Source organism: Protopterus annectens, chromosome 1.part1, assembly GCF_019279795.1.
Source record: "Protopterus annectens isolate FY-2018-M chromosome 1.part1, PAN1.0, whole genome shotgun sequence".
Classification (NCBI taxonomy): Eukaryota; Metazoa; Chordata; order Ceratodontiformes; family Protopteridae; genus Protopterus; species Protopterus annectens.
This window is the reverse complement of record NC_056726.1, coordinates 1,692,636,736-1,692,657,714: the sequence shown is the minus strand read 5'-3', so window position 1 is coordinate 1,692,657,714 and position 20,979 is coordinate 1,692,636,736. Positions and strand designations below refer to the sequence as shown.

General features: G+C 40.0%; 1 protein-coding gene across 1 annotated transcript in view; it reads left to right on the top strand.

The window, feature by feature from the left end:
• Nucleotides 1-20,979, top strand: part of LOC122814033 (uromodulin-like) — a 391,951-nt gene that overhangs the window by 295,086 nt on the left and 75,886 nt on the right. Inside the window, exon 8 of the mRNA XM_044086624.1 lies at nucleotides 2,386-2,409. Within this exon, the coding sequence (XP_043942559.1) occupies nucleotides 2,386-2,409 (24 nt within the window). The remainder of the gene's footprint in view (nucleotides 1-2,385; nucleotides 2,410-20,979) is intronic.

Genomic DNA, 20,979 nt, shown 5'->3' with positions numbered 1-20,979 from the left:
CCAATCATCAAGATTTTTCTTGAAGAGTGCTAATGAGGAGCTCTGTTTGACATAGATAGATAGTCTGTTCCAGACTATGGGAAGTCTCTGGGACAGGAATCTATCCCTCCAGCATGTTCTGTTTATTGTGGTGACAAGGTTTAGGTCCCTAGAGCATGTAGCTTGGAGGGATTGGTATTTCTTTAAGTGGAGCATGTCCAAAAGCTATGGGTTTGACATAGCTTTGTATGTTAGGCAGAGATCACCCCTGAGTAGGCGATATGTGATGCAGTAAAGCTGTAGTTTTTTGACACGGTCTGCATAGGGCATCTGTTTGAGGCCAGTAATCCTCTTTGTGAGGTATTTCTGTGGTCTTTCCAGTTGTTGTAGATGTCTTGTGAGGTACATCTCAAGTACATACCCAAATCCTGCAGTGGTTTCAAGAGCATGTCAACCACAACTACAAGTGGATAGGTCTATGTCGCCATGATGGGCCTGAGGGGTGGTTTCAAAATGTCTTTGTGAACTTTGGGGATACTAAAAATAGTTGGAATGATTGGTGTAGTATTTATCAAGAACTTGTAAGTATCAGAACTAATCTGGCCTTGCATTAACTCATCTTCCAAGTTCTAATCAATTTTTTTGTAAGCAGCAAGCACTTTATTTCTAGATGCTAATGTATATTTTTCACTGTCATGCAAAGTATTAAACATGTCACTGATGTAGTCAATGTTATCATGTAACACAACACCACCAACTTTGTCTGGTTTCATAATCCTAATCAAGTTCTCCTATCTAAAATAAGTTGACACGTTTCTTTCATGAGAGGAAAGGCTGAATCTAACAGTCATTTTCTTTGAGCTAAAATTTTTGTAAAAACTCTCTCATGGGCACTAGCAAAAGCCTGCACTGTGGGGTTCATCACTGGCATCATAATACTTTTAAGTGTTTTGCTCTTAACAGAGTCCCCATGAAAAGAATAGTTTAATTCTTAACCTATTACAACAATACTGTCAGTTCTATCAAGTCTATGTGGAATAATAACAAACCAAGTGTTTGCAGAGAAAAAAAGAATATTAGCAGTCTCAATTATTGCACTCATATTTTCCTATGATACTCTTATTACACATTGTCCTCTGTTACATCTTTTATCCAGCTGTTATTACTAAATTTCATATTGTGATTATATGCTATAGTGTTTTTTATTCTAAGTGTTTTCATCTCACTGCCAGTAGCCTGGACTATGGTCGAAAAGGACCTTACAGGAAGTCCATCTAATTGATTAGAAATGCGTATATATATTTAAATAAAAGGGAAAAAACACAGGGGAACTGGAAACTTAAAATGTAACACACAAACAGTGCAGTTACAAATGTTTTGCCCACTGCCTCATCTGATGTCATCACAGCAGTGAAAGATGCTGGAGCGTGGTTTGTAACTACTGTACTGTATTCTTTATTATACATAACTTCAACATTGCATTTTCTTTACAACTTCTGAGGCAGCATGACTATGCTGAATGCATGAAGATATAGGTGAATGGTATCCGGGTCTATATTAGACAAATGAAAGTTTATCTAATCGAATGCTGAAATCATCAAAATCCAGGATCTTAACATGTTTTTTTGTGAGATCGCGGTACAGTGAAGATGGGAATATTTGCCCTTTCCTCACTGTAGTGTGATCTCGGAGTTGGAATATATATTTAGCAGTGGGTGTGGGGGGGGTGCAGCCCCCCACAATTGCGATTTCAAGTTCTGGGATTTTCGATGATTTCAGTGTTCGTTTAGATAAACTTTAGTTTATCTAATATAAACCCTGGTATCCTGCTCAGCCTGGATGGGTCATTCTAATGTCTGTGGTAATGTTAATAGTGCCTATATTGACATGCTTGACAGATTGTTTAGAATGAATTGTTTTATGCACAACTCCATGACATAATGCTCTCCTAATTTGTTTTTAATATTTTATGTTACACGCTTAAACAGAAGAAGGATGGATCCTTATCTGTCTGATATGATAGGTAGTACCACTATCTACTGCTATATACAGACAAATGACTGATCTGGCTGCCTGTTATGAAAAATATATGAGTAATGGTCATCAGACTTGTATATTTGACATCCATGGAGGTTCTAGTTTACATTAGTGTTACACAGCTAGTTAGATAATCAGAGAAATATCGAAGAGGGGACAATTGTCGAGATGTTCCAATTTATCTCCAGGGTAGGGTCCTAGAAGTGAATTCATAATAATTAGGAAAAAGTTCTATAGGCCTAACTTTAATTTCTTAGTAATCAGAACAGTATATATGCACTTTAGAAATATTAATGTCAAGTTATATTAATCTTACAGAATCTAATTATTTTGTAATGTGTGTTTTTTTTCACCCTTTGTCCTTAACAGAATCTTCTGCAAATCATCTGAATGGTAAGAACTGATAACTAATTTTCTAATAGATGCATTGGTGATCAAATGGCTATATACTTGTATGCCTTGAAGGAATGAGTCTAACTAGGTATCATACAGAAGATGATAGACTTTGAGGTACTGCTTTGGTATGTAATGTCTCAAAATCCAAATGGTTTGAGTTAGAATCATACATTCAGAGGTACTAGGTTATTGTTTTGTGAGGATCTTTAGAAGCCTATCCATATATTCCCGTGATGTTTTTAGCCCTTATATTCCAAGTATCAATAACCCAGAGATAAGCAGAACATTTAAATGTTGCACCTATCTATAAAGGACAAGGATACTAAACCAGGGGTGAATCTGAGGTTGCCTATTCATTTTTTCAGATTACATTTAAATAATGTAAGAGAAGGAGAAGTAATTTGCTTTATGTAGATAGGAAGGCAATTCCAAAGAAGCGTTATTCTCTGTGATACATATCTATTCCTCCAACATGTTTTATGTGTGTGACTAAAGAGATTTAGATCTCTTGAACAGGTGTATATGCCCACACTGGACTTCTGAATGTGCAGCAGGTCTGACAGAGTTGGGTCTTTTGAAGCTCTGTCTGCAAGATAGAGATCACCCCTCTGTAGCCTATATGACATGGAAAAGAGGGACAAGACTTTGAGATGGTGAGCATAGTTTTTGTGATTTAGACCCCTGAATTTCTTAGTAAGAAAGCCATGTGGGCATACAACTTGAGTCAGATGTTTGGACAAGTACATTGTGAAGTGGACATTATACTCATTGATTGATGAGTGTGGAATGCAGTGAAAAGATCATATCCCTGAACCTGGATGCCATACCCTTAGTAACAAGCTGTGCAATTAGAAATTACTTTCTTGCAATAGTGGATATGTGGTAATTGGAAAACAGTTTGTTGTCCACATAAGTCCTCAAGTCTCTAACTACTGCATCCATTTTCAGGGTGTGTTGTCAGTTTGAGTTCTTGTTTGGCAGAGGATACTATTATACATTTATTGTCATTGAACAGGCCAGCTTAGTTTCCCAGGTACTATTTGTAAACCAATTCTCTTTCCAATGCATTAAATAGGATTAACATTTAGCTGAAATAGTTTATCTATAATACCTGAGTGTGAGACAGTGTTGAATGCCTTTACAAGGTCTAGATATGCTGTGTTTATTGATTTGCTCTCATCCATTGCTTTAATAATCTACTTTTACAGGATATGCCCTTGACAAAATCGGCTTGGGTTGAGAGTTTGTAGGTCACTTATGTACCTATTTATTAATTCCATTATGATTATTTCCATAGCCTTAAAGATAAGGCTGGTTAGACCAATGTTTTTTTAATTTCCTGGGTTCTTTGACAACCCACCTTTGTGCAAGGGGTTGACAATTGCTGCCCTCCATTAGTCCAACACAGAGCCTTACAGATAAGGCAGGTCAGATCAATAGTTCTATAATTTCCTGGGTTCTTTGACAACTCACCTTTGTGCAAGGGGTTGACAATTGCTGCCCTCCATTAGTCCAACACAGGTCTATATTATATGCTCAAAGAGATTTTTCTTCGAGCATATAATCATCAACACCTAAAGAGCGAATGCTCTAAAGCAGGAACGGCCACATCCGCAAAATATTTCCTCTGGAAAAATTTAATGGGGCCGTAAACAAAAAACCCAAACTTCAAAACCCTAATCAAGTGGGGGGCTTCACCCCTACACCCCCACTAACTAAATATACCAACTCCAAGATCACTCTACGTTAGGTAAAAGGGCAATTCCCAATTACGGCCAACTGAATTTTTTTCCCAAGTAAAAAATTTGAAAACGTGGCCGTTCGTGCTTTAGAGCATTTGCTCTTTAGGTGTTGATGATTATATATTTGAAGAAAAGTCTGTTCAAGCATATAATATAGACCCATCCAACACAGAGCCTGTGTGGCGACTGACATTGAATAGCTTCGGTACAGGACCTGACAGGTCCTGTAGAAGCAGTGTTCCTGGCCTTATATGTTACCTTGACGACTTGCAAATGGGAGATTTGAAAGGAGTGTAGCTGTGGGTATGAGATTTGAGAATGTAGGGGGGAGGGGTGAAGTTAAAGCTACATTTATCTACTTATATACAGGCTATGTCTTCAGGGTCTGAGTATCTGATTTCATTTACTATTAGCTCTGTGCAGTGCTGGGAATTGCTTCTAAGGTTTTAATATAGTTAAAGAAAGATTTGTGGTTGTCCTTTGCCTGCACTGCTATTTTTATTTCATCTCTGGCTTTGGGTGATCTGATCAGTGTCTGGAGTTTCTTGCTATGTTTAGATGCTGCAACCTGAGCCCTTATTATTGTATACATAAAGCAGCCTGTTAACATATTTTGAGATCTTCAAAAAGCTTTCTAAAAACAAATTACTTTTCTTTACTGCTGTACTAGTGTCTTTCAGGTTGTGTTGCATATGTAATGTCTGTCTGAAGCATGTATTAACTTTTGTTATCTTGTCAGTGTCATAAAAGGATTTATTGTGCTTTTGTCTTGATTGAACTTACTTCTTATAGGTTCATAAGCTCATAGGTAGGTACTAGGCTATCTGCCCGAAAGCATTTATAAGCCTAGCCAGAATGTGTGGGCTTTTGCCATCCCCTTAGATTAGTTCCCTGTGCCTCTGTCCAGCAGAGCCACTGAAGTGATCCCCGAGGTAAACTTTCTGTTTCCCATCCACTCATCAAGATTTCTTTTGAAGAGTGTTAGCAAGGAGCTCTGCCTAATGTAGATTGGGATCTTGTTCCAAAGCATGGGAAGTCTCTGGGACAGGAATCTATCCCTCCAGCATGTCCTATTTATTGTTGTGGTGCGGTTTAGATCCCTAGAGTGTGTGGCTCGTGGGGATAAGGTTTTCTTTAGGTGGAGCATGTCCATCAATTCTGGGTTGGACATGGCCTTGTATGTCAGGCAGAAATCACTTCTGAGTAGGCGGTATGCAACCAAGTACAGCTGTAATTTTTTCAGTCGAGCTGCATAGGGCATCTGTTTGAGGCCAGTGATCCTCTTGGTGAGGTACTTCTGTGGTCTTTCCAGCTGTTGCAGGTGTCTTGCAAGGTACATCCCAAATGGGGCATTGTACTCTATGATGGGTCTGATGAGTGATGAGTAGAGGGGCACAATGACCTATTTTGATCTGGATACGAACCCTTTTGTGATTAGGTGGGCCACGTAGAAGGATTTTCTAGCCACTTTGGCAATGTGATTATCAAAGGTGAGATTACTATCTACTTGGGTCCCCAGATCCCTTATTATGTCTTCCGTATTTAGGGGACTACCACCTATGTGGTAGTTTGTGGGTACTTTGTTTTTTCCAAAGGGGATGACTATGCAATTTTTGGCATTTAGCTTGAGGCCATGATTTTGACACCAGGTATCCATCTTAAAGAGACCCTTTTGGAGGATGTCTGTGTCAGCCAGAGAGTCAATTATAGCCCCTTGTTTGCAGTCGTCTGCGAACTTTGTCAGCCATAGTCCTCCTGTGCTTGCCTGTACCTCTGAGAAGCATATGCCAAACAGGAGGGGTCCTAGGACTGAGCCCTGGGGAACTCCACTTGTAACCGATTTAGAGTCGGACCTTGCTCCCGCTACTCTCACCATGTGGGTTCTGTCTGTGAGCCAGCTGGCAACCCATCTTGTGATGTAGGGGTTTATGTTCAGGCTGGTGAGCTTCTCTATAATACCAGAATGAGAAATGGTGTTGAAGGCCTTTGCGAGGTCTAGGTAGGCTCTGTGTACCACCTTGCCTTCATCTATAGCCTTGGTAACTGTCTCACAAAGAAGTCCACCAGGTTTAGGAGGCATGATCTGCCCTTAACAAAGCCGAACTGTGTAGGGTCCAGTGTTTGGAGGTTCCCAATGTCTCAGTTAATGAGTTCCATGATGATGCACTCCATAGCCTTGCAGACCAAGCTAGTCAGGCTTATAGGGCGATAGTTCCTGGGGGTCTATTGTGGCTCCACCTTTGTGGAGCAGAATAACCGCTCCTGTGCACCACTCTATGGGTACATAGCCTGTGGAGAGGCTGAGTTTGAACAGTGTGTTTAGGTGAGGGGTTAGTTCATCTTTGAGCTCATGTAGGACGCAGCCTGGGACACCATCCGGTCCCATTGATGCTTTGCTTTTGGCTTTGGAGAGGGCTGTTTTAACCTGAGTGTCTGTGATTTCAGGGACTCTACATTCTTCTGGTATGGTTATGGGCCCTCTTGGGGGTGAAAGGGGGTGAAGTTTGCGCTAAACCTGTCTGCCAGGATGTTGGCGATATTGGTCGGTTCAGTGTATTTTGTGCCATTCTGCACTAACTCTGAGCAGATCTGAGCATTGCCACTTAGATTTTTGACATAGCTAAAGAATGCCTTGTGGTTATCTTTGGAGTCCTAGGCAATTTTTCTTTCAAAGCTCGCCTTGTATGATTTTATGAGGGATCGTAGTTTTGTGCTGATACTGATTAGGGATGTCTTCCCTTCTCTGGATTTTACTGTTTTCTGTACTAGTTTCCTCCTTCTATTGTGTAGCTTGTTTATGGCAGGAGTCCACCAGACTGGTTTCCTTTTCTTGGAGGAGTGAGTCTTGGGTTTGCTTTTGATGGCATGATCCATGCATTCTTGTAGGTGCTCGTGGAATGCATTAGTAAAGAGTTTTGCAGCTTGAACAGCATTATCCTTCAGCATGGGGGCTTTGAAACCTTCCACCTCGGTCTTAAGTAACGCAAACTTTGCTTTTGAAAAGTTTTTCACGGTGGTTTTCTTGTCCGGAGGTGGGGGCAGAATGTGGATATCCAAAGTGATTTGTTTATGGTCAGATCTAACCAGCGAGGGGTTGACCTCTGGTGTGGAACACCAGTCGCCCATGCTGGTGATGACCAGGTCCAATATGTTGTCACCTCTGGTGGAAGTGTTGACCAGTTGAACCAGGGCATTTGAGTTTATAAATTCTTGGAAGTGTTGGGCAAGGGAGTTAGTACTTGAGTAGTTCTCCCAGTCAATGTTTAGATAATTGAAATCACCCAATATTAGGGTGTTTGGTAGGACCTTTATGTTTACCAGTGTTTGCAGGAATGCGGAATGGGGTTCCTGGGACATGGCGGGTGATCTGTAGCAAGCTACAATTTGAATTGCAGTTTTGCCCATTGCTAGTTGCACGTGGATGATCGCTGAAGCATCGTGCTGTTCCACTAACCTGGAGGTGTGGGTATCCTTGATGAATATGGATACGCCCCCGCCTTTTGTATTTCGGTTTGGGTTCTGTGGCTGAAATGTATGGTATGAGTTGTAGCCTGGCAGTGCTGTGGTGCTCTCTGAAGCCTAAAACCAGGTTTCTGTTACTGCACATATATCAATTTTCTCCATACTGAGGAGTGACTCGAGTGCGTGCATTTTGAGGTACAGACTTCTGGCATTGAGTAGCACTATCCTCAGTTTTTTGTTACTTGTGCTATTTATGGTGGTAGGTTTATCTTTTGAGCCTTGCCTAAAAAAGGCACTATGGGGGTGGCAAGAGCCTTGGCCAGTATTCAAAAGCCTAAGGATGACAGGTGCAAGCCATCTCTAGTAAAGCAACGTGGCTTGTCAAGCATGTCATTCCAGGTGGAGAGACACTGGATCCCATTTGAATGACAACAGAAACTTAGCCAGTTGTTGAAATTGAGAATTTTTTCTTTATACCGTGGTATCATTCTTGGTGAGGGCAGGATGGTACTCAGGGTCAGAGTCATACCGGCCTGGGCTACATGATCAGAGAGCTCTTCCATGTCTCTTTTCATGTAGTCCAGAGAGGTACAGCTCAGGTCATTCACACTAACATGGACAATGACAGAGTCATATTTGTACTTTTTCTGTAGTGAACTGAGTGCTTGTGTTATGTGGTGGATCCTGGCACCCGACAGGCAGCTAACAGTAACCTTCTCCGTATTCAGCCTAGTGAGTGGGATGTCAGTGTGCCTGACTACAGAGTCACCTATTACTAGTATGTTGGGTATGTTATTTTGCCTTAAGGGCTGTGATTGCATGGCACACTGGTTTTGTGAAGTATGTGTTTCATGGTTTGTGTTGGGGGGTGGAGGTTGCTTGGATGTTTGCTTTGGAGGTCTCTGTTGGTTTTGCAGATTTTTATTTAGAGCCTCCGAGTATGTTTTCATGTATTTATGTGTGTTTTTTTCCAGTGCTGCTTTAATGGGTTTATGTGAAACTGGTGGTGTGATGCAAGTATTTCCCTTCTCCTCTTGACTGTCTGATCCAGTCTTGGGTTGAGAGATCTTAGCCACCAGTTTTGCTGTATAACTGCATCTCTCACATGTATTAGTGTTTGGTGGTAGGAGGAGGGGGTTGTCTGTGTACATGAGGCAGTTGTAACATTGCCTCAAAATGCCCAGATTCAACAGTTGGACTGGAGAGTACACCTGAAACTGCCCTTTGGACATGCCTGGATAGGTACAGTGAACTGTTGTACTGGATGGCTGGTAAGGTTGAATAGAGAGCCTTGTCCTTCTGTACAGTACAGGAGGGTCTAGTGCTAGGGTTTATAAGTGCTTGCTATAAGTTTTGAGCAAGTGCCAGGCTGAGAAATGAGTGGCTTGAGTGCTTAAGTTGAATGTTTGTCTAGTTCCAAGGGAAAAATTGAAGAGGAGACTTTGTGGAGCCGGGAATAGTTTTATCCTAGCTAACCAATGCTGCCTGGCGTGCAAAACCAGGCAAATACAGTATTTAGAGCAGGGAAATGAAAGAGATATAAATTAGCCCAAAATGGCCAATAAACTACTAATTTCTGGGCTGAAACCACTTCTCCAGGGACAGACAGGCTGCTCAAAGCTCCCCTCTCTCACAGGTGAACAGAGAACTTCCTTCTGTCCAAGTAAGGTATGGGCAATTTTATATAAATATATATATATATATATATATATATATATATATATATATATACATATATATATATATATATATATATATATATATATATATATATATATATGCATATATATATATATATATATATATTTAGAAAATAAAGCAGATACACTCAATAAACACTTTAAATGCACAGAAAAGGATACTTATTGTTATATATCGCAGATCAGAGTTGTAGTCAATGCCCCTAGTAATAAAGTAGGATGAAACACAAATACAGTAAAAGCAGATGAATAAAGTACAATTTATATATATATATATATATATATATATATATATATATATATATATTTATATATGTGTGTGTGTGTGTGTGTGTGTATATATAAAACAATAGAAAACGAACAAACTGATTTAAACAAGTTACCCAATTAACCAGAAAAAAAGCTCAAAACTGAGCCCTGTTCCAGCAGTCTTCAATCAGACAAGTTCTAACTGCACACCCCTGCTTACTAGGGTGCAGGGAAACCTTCTCCAAAAAAGACGGCTTGGATCAGTGCTCAAGTTATACAAACAAAGCTAGATTCAGCAGGCCTGAATCTGGTCTAGGCTACAGCAACAAGCTGCACCAATTTCAGAAAGAAACAGTTCAAATAAGCAGGCACAATAAGCCTGTGACCAGATATTCCCAGCTCAGAAGGGCAGAATCCAGCCTCTCCTCCCACAAGAGTGCAGACCACAAACCTTCTTAATGTAGAATAACTGGCCTGAAGCCCAAGTGCTTAAGCCAGAACTAATACACTTTTAGAATAGCAGACACTGGGCCTTCAATCAGCAATTCCCAGCTTAGAAGGATGTACGCTACCTGTCCTGCCACAACAGTGCTGACCACAAACCTTCTTAATGTAAAACAGCCTGTATGAAGCCCAAGTGCTTAAACCAAAAGACTTAGAATAACAGTTAAAATTTAATCAGGCTACTACCAAGCAGTAATAATTGCAGTAGACTAAATAAAATTGAGTACTTTTAAGAAAAGCAAAATAAAGTAGGAGGAAAGACAAATACAGTAAAAGCAAATGATTTTTTTTTTTTGGGCCTTCTCAAATATACTCTCTGTATTAAGTAGAGTGAACACTAGACTCAGAATATGATCTCACTGTACTTGGCTAAGTGAGCTAATGAGATGGACCCAGGAGGAGTGTTCTAATACAGACTTACAGGATGGGTGGGCAATTCCAGAGCCAGCACACTAATACCAACACAAGAACATGGAGGGAGGGTGGGAAACTAACTGCAGAGAGACACAGAGGACACTGTTCAGAAACACGCACTTAGGAAACAGAAAAAATGAAACTACAGTACTTTTAAAACTGCAAGTTTGTACTTAACAGAATATTAAACGCACTACTGCAAGTTTCACTTAACTTCAGCTTCTAATGCAGATGGTTGTAGCCAAGCAAGTCTCTCAGGAGTTGAGCATGTCATAAAGCCATCCATTAACATATGCACAGAAACTTCATTGTATATTAAATGTCATTTATTTAAATTAAGGTGTTGACCATTCTGAATGTTGACTATGTAATTCCTTTTTTTTTAAATATATGTAGCATCTAGTCCTTCTGGCTCAGGTGGTAGCAGAAGAGGGTCCACAGACCTGTCCTATCGTCTAGTTAGAACATTAATGAACTGAAGATGAAATAATTCATGACTGAAGTCTACCGGTAGTACTTTAGTTGAACTAAGTACTAATGTCAGTTCTATCAAAAACTCATAACAGTTCTGTATTTGTGAATCACAATTTCACTATGTGGGAGCTTCATTAAGCTTGATTAATATTACTGCTTTGGAAATTCTAGTAATGCTAAGAAGACATATTTTGTTTTCTCATGTTTGGATGTTTCTGTTATTTTTGGTAGAACTGACTTCAGCTTTGAGGTATCTATCCAGGAATGTAATGTCAAGAAACTGACACCAGCACCATCAAATCTCTCAGACCTGATACAAACACAGGTTAACTGAAAGGACAACATTATCAAACACGATAATGGTTAAAACTGTATCAAATACTATGCAGTCCATCGAGAAAACTTAACAAGAACACAACACCTGCACACACCACAAAAACTGCTTTTGCACCCCCTGCAAATTATATGTACCTACTCCAAGATTGCACTACAGTGGGGAAGTGGACACATTTCCTGATCCCTACCATAACGCTATCTCAGTCAGAACAGTTCAACAGATTTCACTGCTGATGATAAAAGGTTCAACCAAATCACGTTCGACAATCTGTTTGATAATTTGATAGGGACCCCATGAACTGTGCTATTTACTAACAATATACGTATATATATATATATATATATATATATATATATATATATATATATATATATATATACACACACACACACACACACACACACACACACACACATATATATATATATATATATATATATATATATACACACACACATATATATATATATATATATATATATATACACACACGCATATGTATGTATACATTTTATTTCCAAGTTAAATAAAAAAGTCTTTGCTTCAGCATCACACCTAAATTCTTTTAATGCCAAAATTGATGCCACAGTGATACACACAAGGATTAACATAAAAAGACTGCAGACACGCTACATACACACCTTATTTTTATTTAGCTGGAGATCATTATTTTTTTTTTATTTAGTTCAGAAAATTGATTTTCTGAGACTTATTGTAATATTACAAGGGTGATTTATTCATTGAAAACTACAATCACATTTCTCCAAAATGAACAGTCCTCGTGTGTGTGTGTGTGTGTGTGTGTGTGTGTGTGTGTGTGTGTGTGTGTGTGTGTGTTAGTTTTTGTTGTTAGATTGCAGTAATGACAAGTACATTTTAGCCCTTGCAAAGTGTTTTTAAGTTAATTTAAGGAGCGTGTAAGAATATCATTCTCCAGATGGATGCAAGGATGTCAGGGGCATTTATTTCCCCTATAAAACTGTTTTCAAAGTGTCACCCACAGGTTCAGTGAATGTGTATATCCTTGAGTTTAGCTTATTTGGCATATTTCCCTTCCTCTCTGAGTATCTAAAGTTACATATAATGACAGTACTTAAAGAGTTTGCTTCATTGTCTTCATGTAGATATTCATGCTGTATGGCAAACAAAATAGCTTCTATTTACCTTCAATCCCTTTTCATTAGTGAGGAAGACGTAATGTTGTAGGCTTTGCTTAAAGACTACCTACAGGTTGAATGGATTCATTGCAATAAATAGCATACTATGTTTCCTGTGAAGATCCTCAAATCCTCAGTGATTTTGGGATGCTTGACCTCAACATGGGGTTTATATTTCAGTTGATTTATATGAAATGCCATGTTTTATTGGGAAAAGTCAGTCTTATCTGGTGTGTATCTTCACCTTGTAATTTATCCTGCTGGCCTACAAACTGAATGGATTTTTTTTCTGGATTATTATCTCATGTAGTCTAACATCAAATTGTATTTGTCAGTCTTCACAATGTCAGTCTCTCTCTGAAGTTTAAATGAACTTGATTTAGTTAAGTAATTATAGTGTATCATACACAAATCATATACCAAATACAAACCAAGGGAGTTGGTCTGGCATAATGGTTAAGGTATTTTCCTCATAGACTCAATGTGCAACATTTGATTGTGACCTCAGGATATTGGCTAGACTTCAATTGACCTGCAGGGCAGTTAACATAATATTCATGTATGAACAAAAACCATCACAAATAAAACTGTATGAAAAAAAATGTTACGTACATTAATGTGTTAAACTACAAAGATACAGTTAACTGTGCCTCCCAAAAAAAACTTTTTCATCAGGTTGACCACTACAGTAACATCAACATTCTCACAAAGGCTTTGTCATTGCACTAAGGTAGTAAACCTGGATTTAAAAGCCACCATAATAGACATAATTTAACAATACCTGCTCTTGTATCTACACATTTAATGAGCTTCCACTATGAGTGCACAAAATGAAATCAAAGTTTATTAACCTGACTTTGTGATTGCTGAGTGTGACTGTCACCCCTATTTTAACACTTAGCCCAGCAGTTATCCCTGAAAGGCAATTACTCAAGGAAGTATTCACTGACTGTTAGGCTGTTATGAGTAGTTGCACCTACACCTCTAGATGTTCATGGAGCATTCAGCAAGTATGAACAACACCCTCACTGAGCATAAAAAGGTGAAGACAAATGAGCCTCACATACCCTGCTGTATTAATACCGCTAAAATGGAAGGTGCTGAATTTGAAAATGAGACATTTGTAAACAATGCTTGTGATGGGTACATGTTCCAGGGGGAGTGGCAGTCCAATGGATGAATAATGGATGTAGGCTTGTGGTGGATATTTATTTATTTATATTTGTTTACCGGGGTAGTGCACTGATATTAATGGAACATTTGCAGTCACAGCCTGGATGAATAGGATCACACATGAAATGAACAAAACATATTTACAGATACAAGGATGTGCTATACAGCGCATACATATTTACAGATGCAAAAATGTGCTACAGAATGTAGTTGAAGAAGCAATGTATAAAGCCAAAACATTGATGGAAAATTTGAATTATGCTCAGCAAAGCTTTTTTTGGATAAGCTATAACAATATTAGTAACTTTATTATTATTAAATGACATATTATTATTATTATTATTATTATTATTATTATTATTACTATATAACATTGTTTTCCATATATGATTGATGACGAATACTGATGTAACAATCCTTAGATGTCTATGATATGTGATTTGCCCCTGCCTTTTAGGGCTTTATGTTCTTAGCATCAGGCAGTACAGTGAATGTTTATGGTTATCAGGGCTTTTCATACTTCCCACTGTCACCATCACAGTGACATTGTTCATTCATCAATTGCTTTTATTCTATTCATGTGTGTATGGGTTATTCATTTGATCTTATTACTGTGGCTGACATTGTACCTTTAATATGCACACTGATTTATTGATCACTGGATGTTACTTCTGTTATCATTCTCATGTGTCACCATCGTGGCTTGTTGCTTTCATGGTGCACACTGTCGATTACTTTGCAGATCTCCAGAATGTAATACCATGTTCACCTATTACATTCATGCTATTGTTATGGTCATCATTAAATATGTTTTTTTCTACCACATTATTCTCCACTGCAGGTAATGATCTGTGTCAGACTCACTAAGTCTTTGCAGAGATGATACCCTTCATACTAAGCATGCTTCAACACATTTATTCTGTGTTAATTTGCAGTTTACAGCAAATATATGTATTTATGTTTGGTCATTTTAAACTCCATCATTTTTTGTTTGTGTACAACATTGTTAGTGCTATACATACTTCTTGACATTCCATCTCAAACATGAGAAATCTTACCACTCAAAGTTGAGCATCTGGGCAAACTGTGACCACCTTAATAACAGTGTAATGCTGCCTTCACCTAGGAGGCTCATAGGATGATTTACATGTGCTATTTTTGACTTATCAATAGTTGTTTGCTGAATAAGTAGGATTATGTTGTATCTATCATGAATTTCATGTCAATTATCCTAACATTAACAGTGTGGCAGACCTTTTCAATGTTGATGTTCAAGGTGCGTGACCTTTTCAAGACACTTAATTAGGAATAAAATACATATCTGTGAAAGACATAGGGCAGGATTCAGGAAGCCTCCGTGTAAGAGTTATAACTCTTAAACGGAGGCTGCAGTTAAACGGTGTGATGTCAGCATGTCATGCATATGCATGAGGTGCATGAGGCATGCTGAATCACACTGTAAGTCTTACACGGTCCATGTAAGACAGTAGGGGGCATGTCCGTAGGCTAAGCCCTGCAAGCGGACACGCCCCCAGAAGTCTAGAATGGCAAAAAGTAAACACCCACGAGAGAGGCCATGGAAATGTGAATAAACACACTACACAACACATGCCCCCACAGACCAGCAATGTAAAATGTAAAAAGTGAACAGATGTTATAAAATGTAAAATGAAAACTTTTTTATTTTTTTTTAAAACCCTGTAAATGTTTGCTAATGCGTGCGCTCGTGTGCGCGGGTGTGCTACTAGCGCAACTGCAGTTAGCAATCAGTGGAAAAGGATATAAGAACTAAATATGCAAAGTAAGCCAAGAAGTAATAGCATAGCGGTAGAGTTTTCGGCTTAAGAGGAGGCAGGCAAGGTTCGAGCCCACACAGCATCCTTTTTATTTTTGTAAATAAGCACTAAAAAGGCCCCTGACAGTATTGTACAAATGTAAAAGTATTTCCTTTTGTAAAATGGAATGAAATGGATCATATATTTTCAAGTAATACAATAATAAAAATATTTAGAAATGTACTGATAGCTAAGCTGCTGTCAAACAAGGTGAGACAGAGTGCCCATAGCTGAGTAGTGTTTCAAAGGCTGCAAATTGCTTGCCCGTAGCTAAGCACTGGTTTAACAGGCTCAAAGTATGTGCAACTAGCTGTGCTTAGCTTAACATGCGTGTTAATAGCCAATTAAGGTTTAACCCAGCGCACACCATTTGCGCTGAGGTGCGCGCCGCGCCCACAAGCTAACCGCTGGGCAACGTTAAGCAAGCTGTATCAAAAGTGCCTTTACACAGACACACCCCTCAGCCTGTCTAGACAGTCATAAAAATTAAAAATCAGTGGTCAGATTCGAACCCAGGATATCATGCACTTCAAAGTACTAAACCACTAAGCCATGACAGCAGCATGTAAAAATGCAGAAATAGCATATATATAGGATGTAATCCAAAATGGAGCATGATAAAGCAGTTTCTGTGAAGTTGATACAATTCTTAAACGGCCAATCATAGAAATGTGCGGGAAAATCGGCATATATAAGCCCCACAGGCGGGAATACACAGCATAAACGATTGTAGAATAGACCTGCAGGCAGAATGAGTGGAGTAGGGGAGGGACGTTGCTTTCGAGCACAGCGGTGGGGCGTTGAGGAGCCCAGATACATGGTCTGGCTCCCATTCATCATCATGAGGCCCAACTCATGCAGGGCCAGGTCTCATGGGGAGCATACAGGGCGGAGGCATGGGACCAGTTGGCTCATGATCTCACCAGTGCTACTGGGATTCCACGTACCGGTGAGCGGGTCCGTCACCACCATGCGGACCTGAAGCGACGCAAACAAGACCAGTTGACCCAATGGATCCAGGAGGCCCGGGATATGCCCAACGCCCCACTACTGAGTAAGTTACATTTTACTTATGTATGTAAGGAATTCAACTAGCAGATACCATGGAGATGTGTATTCCAATATTACTTGTCTTGTATTACAGCTGCAGGTGTCCGCTCTGCGAATCGCAGGGCACATGACAGGAGGCTGCTGCGGCTGTGCCACCATGCAGGTTAGTAACCCAACCTAGTACTTGTAAATAAATATTATAGTGTAGCACTTAGCAGAACACTGCAGTGTATTCATTAAAAGTAATTGAATGTGCAAGCAACAAGTGAAAGTGTGCAGGTATGGCTGCATCAAGTTCAACAGTATGTAAGTGAAACTGGAAATATAATTGATAGAAATAAATAGTTCTGTAAAACAGATGTCCCACCATTAATTAAATGTAGTATAACCTGCAGTAGTCTCAAGAGTACAGCTTCAGAAGCTGAGCTAATTACATGTGAGATATATCCCCTGTTGAAATGCTGAATCATGACAGAAGTGAGGCTGCTGGAAAGTGTTTGAATCACCACAGATCTAATATGTGAATAAAGCCTAGAAGTACCAACCTGAACTGTGAAATAGCAGGATGTGTGAGAGTGACAGAAAGGGTCATGTATCAATAAATAAAGTAGTAATAACGCCTGAATATATAAGCCTCAGTGTGGTTTTACAGAACTGAATGCATGTGGGAATTAAAAATTAACATCCCAAACTGATTTCAGTGTGTCTGAATCTTGAATGTTTAAGCCAAAATCTGTATATTGTGATCACAGTCAACAATTTTCAGATAGAATGAATGATTGTCTGACATACTAAACATCCATAGTTGTCCCCTGCCCTGTCATCAAAATGTAGCAGGATGATGTATCTGATTAAATTCAAAATAACTAGGATAGTGATGTATCTGTAACAGGTCTAGCATGACAGTCAATTAAAAATCATTTGAAAACTATCACCCACAAGTTAATTGTGTTTCTATTACAAATGTATATCAATGTATAATTTATGAATGTGTCAACATTTTCATTCTCCACCCCACCCTATAATTGCAAATTAAAAAGCTCACTAAATATTGGTATGTGAAAATTTCATTAACCATGGACATTTGTCCTGTTGTTTCAAAAATATATGCATGTCCGTTGTTGCATGTGCCCTGTTCATACCTGCAAACCTGATGGCCTGTTGCCATTAATCAACCCTGCATGTTGTTTGATTGTGTATTTCTGTTCAAATAATGCATGTGATATTGATATGCCTGTTGTTCAATGGTGTTAATATCTGGGTGTTTGTTTAATGGGAATACCAATGCATGATGTTACAACTAATTTGAATGGAATAATATGCTACTAACCCAAACTAACATAACATACTCACAAACCTAGAACGCTTGGGAAGGTGGGTCCCAGCGGACCCACCTCTCCCACCTCATCTGGCGATTGCACCTGGCACTAGTGCCCAGGCTGGACCCTCCTCCGGTGGCCCTGTGCCACCTTCGGGTGGAAGCGATACAGGGGATGGGGCTTGCCCCCCCTCTGCAAGCGTGGCAGGAGGAGCCCATCCACTCACCCACCAAGGTGTCCGGTCTGTGGTGCGAAGGGAGATTCAAGACTCTGTTCTTGGGCCCCTACGCCAGCTTGAGGCCTGGGTGGCACAGCTTACGGGCATGCCCGTTGTCCCGCCTGCACAGCCCCAAGAACAGCCCCATCCTGGGCTGTGAAGGAACAGTGGCAACTGCCTATGGGTGGGGATATCAGTTCCACTGTTGCCATCTGTGGGCTCATGTGCCCTGGATATCCCAATCTCCGTCCCCGTCAATTGTGTAACCCCCCCACATGTGTCATACACCGCCCCTGTATGCATCTTGTCTGTCTTGTCTGTTAACCTACCCAACCTACCTCCCCAGCTATACCGACTACCTTCACCTGACATACCACTCTCACCTGAAAAAAAAAAAGGGCACTCTATACCCACAAAAAAATTACGCCCCATACATAGCTGTCCATGTTGCACACATGTCCGCTGGACATTGAAACTGTTAATTACAATTGACTGTACAACAGGTATTAATGTTGTCCTGACACCTCTCTCAGGGTTGGAAGGTTTCAAATGTCACACCAAATTACATACAAATGCACAGCTGTTGCTGAGAAAGACATGGGCAGCTATGGGCCTCACCTACATCCCTCCTGCAAATCCCAAGCTTGTTTCCCTACTGTCTTACCCTCTTTGTGACCCCTTTTTCACCACTTTCCTGTCACTCCTTTTTCTTTTCTTTCAAAGAAAATAGCGCGGGTGTGCACGGGTGTTAGCGGAGCTCACCGCCAGTCCGCATGCGTGAGCTCCGCGCAAACGAGCGCAGACCTGGTTTTAAGTGCTTAAAAGTGCCTTGGGCACGTTTGATTGACAGGTCCTATACTCATTTCGAAAGAAAAAGAAATTCCCAATGTCAATCTCAAACCCAGGACCTTGGTAACATTAGTTTGTATGACCTACCTCTAAGCCATGACTCTCATACAAGAGCATAGTGCTAGAATAAATATAACATGTAATAGTAGGAATGAATATAAAGGCAATATACGATGTGTACTACCCAAAGCATGTCAAGTAGATTTTTAATGTCCAAATTACTGGATTCCCATACTAGTTTAGTGTTAACAGAAACAGCCCTGCTAATTGTTAGCTTGTACATAATGTAAGGTAATGCACATATATGAAAGTATGTATATGTACACACACACATATATATATATATATATATATATATATATATATATATATATATATATATATTAATACATATGGAAATATAGTTGTAGGTGTCAGTATGCATACACACTCACTACAGGGAACAGGTGAGAGAAATGCAGCAACCTGAATTTACAACACAGCATGAATCATGAGAGACTTACTAACCTTCACACTCACAGAACACTGTCGACAGCATATCAGCATGGTCCACGCCCTTACAATCTGAAAGGGCAACGCCTATCTCACATACCCTTTTATAGCACTGTCCTGAAATCACAGTGAGACATGCAATCAGTACACAACTGGCTGCATGCAATTAGCAAATGCTGCTTTACAATTGGTGCAGAGGCCATCACATGGACCTATGCAGATACCTACAAAAGCATCCAGTACTAACAATCCACACATGCAATACATTCATTGCACCAAACCGATGGAGAAAGAGAAAGAGAGAGAGAGAGAGAGAGAGAGAGAGAAAGAAAGAAAGAAAGAAAGAAAGAAAGAAAGAAAGAAAGGCAGTGATAAAAAAAAAAACTGCATCATCACAGCAACAAAACCAGCAGCAGCAGCAGCAAACAGCAATTAGCACCAGTGACACAGCAACAGCTGACACAAACACAGGTAATGCAAAGTAGCATGATAGGACATATGAGCAGGTGAGACATCACTGCAGTGATTTTATTAGAAATGTCCACCAGCGTGCTGCAGATATCCGCAGGCAACAGGTTGCCACAGGTGGGGGAGTGGCCACACATTCCCCCCCCCCTCACCAGACAGGAGGGGCTACTGCTAAGTGTCATGGATCCAGCCCCAGAACAACAACAGCATCAGACTTGCATCATGATGGAGGTTGGATCCACACAGCAGCAAGACACTGAGCGTGCAGGTAAGATGCCATATGTACATATGACTGTTCTGTACACTGTTACTTCATGCATGCATAAGGTGTGCACATGGTATGTATCTGTCATCATGATATGCAATTGTGCATGTGTGATACTGGCATTATGAGCAGCTGATGTGTATAAGGGAACTGGTGTACTACTGTACTGCATCATATGCAAAAACAATGGCACACTTGTGCCCACTGACATTACTTTCTTCATATTTCCAGTTCCCTCCCATCTAGCAATGAGGCAGGCCATACATGCTGGTGAGTGTGTTTATCATTACCTGAAAAACTATTTATAATACTAGTAAGAGTAGTGTAACTCAGTAGTATGCATGCTGGTGAGTGTGTTTAATAATACCTGCAATACACAAGTTAATACTAGTAAGAGTAGTGTAACTCAGTCCTGATGTGTGTGTGTACTGTGGGGTGTGCATGTGTGCAAATGTGCCTGTGCCCATGTGTGCATGTGTGTGTGTGTCCATGAGTGCATGTGTCCATTTCTGAATGTGTGCATTTGTATTGAAGTGCATCACCGTAAAATATGTCTTGAGACTGTAATCTGTGTTCCCTGTTTTTCTCCCGTAGGTTCTGGTGCTGCTCTGGTGACCTGCAGTAGGGAACCTGAATCTTGTGCCCCAGGTACTGATGATGAGGAAATGTCTATAATGGTGCAGGAAGGTGTGTCTGGGTCCGCCATTGGTCAGCCAATTGACAGTACACAGCTGTCAACCCCTTCAATGCGCACAGTCATCCTGCCGTTACATCCTTTGTCACCATTGTCCCTAGGTGATGGACAGTATGCATTAGGTATAGATCAGGGTAATGTGGTACCTGTGGTACATGCATCCCCA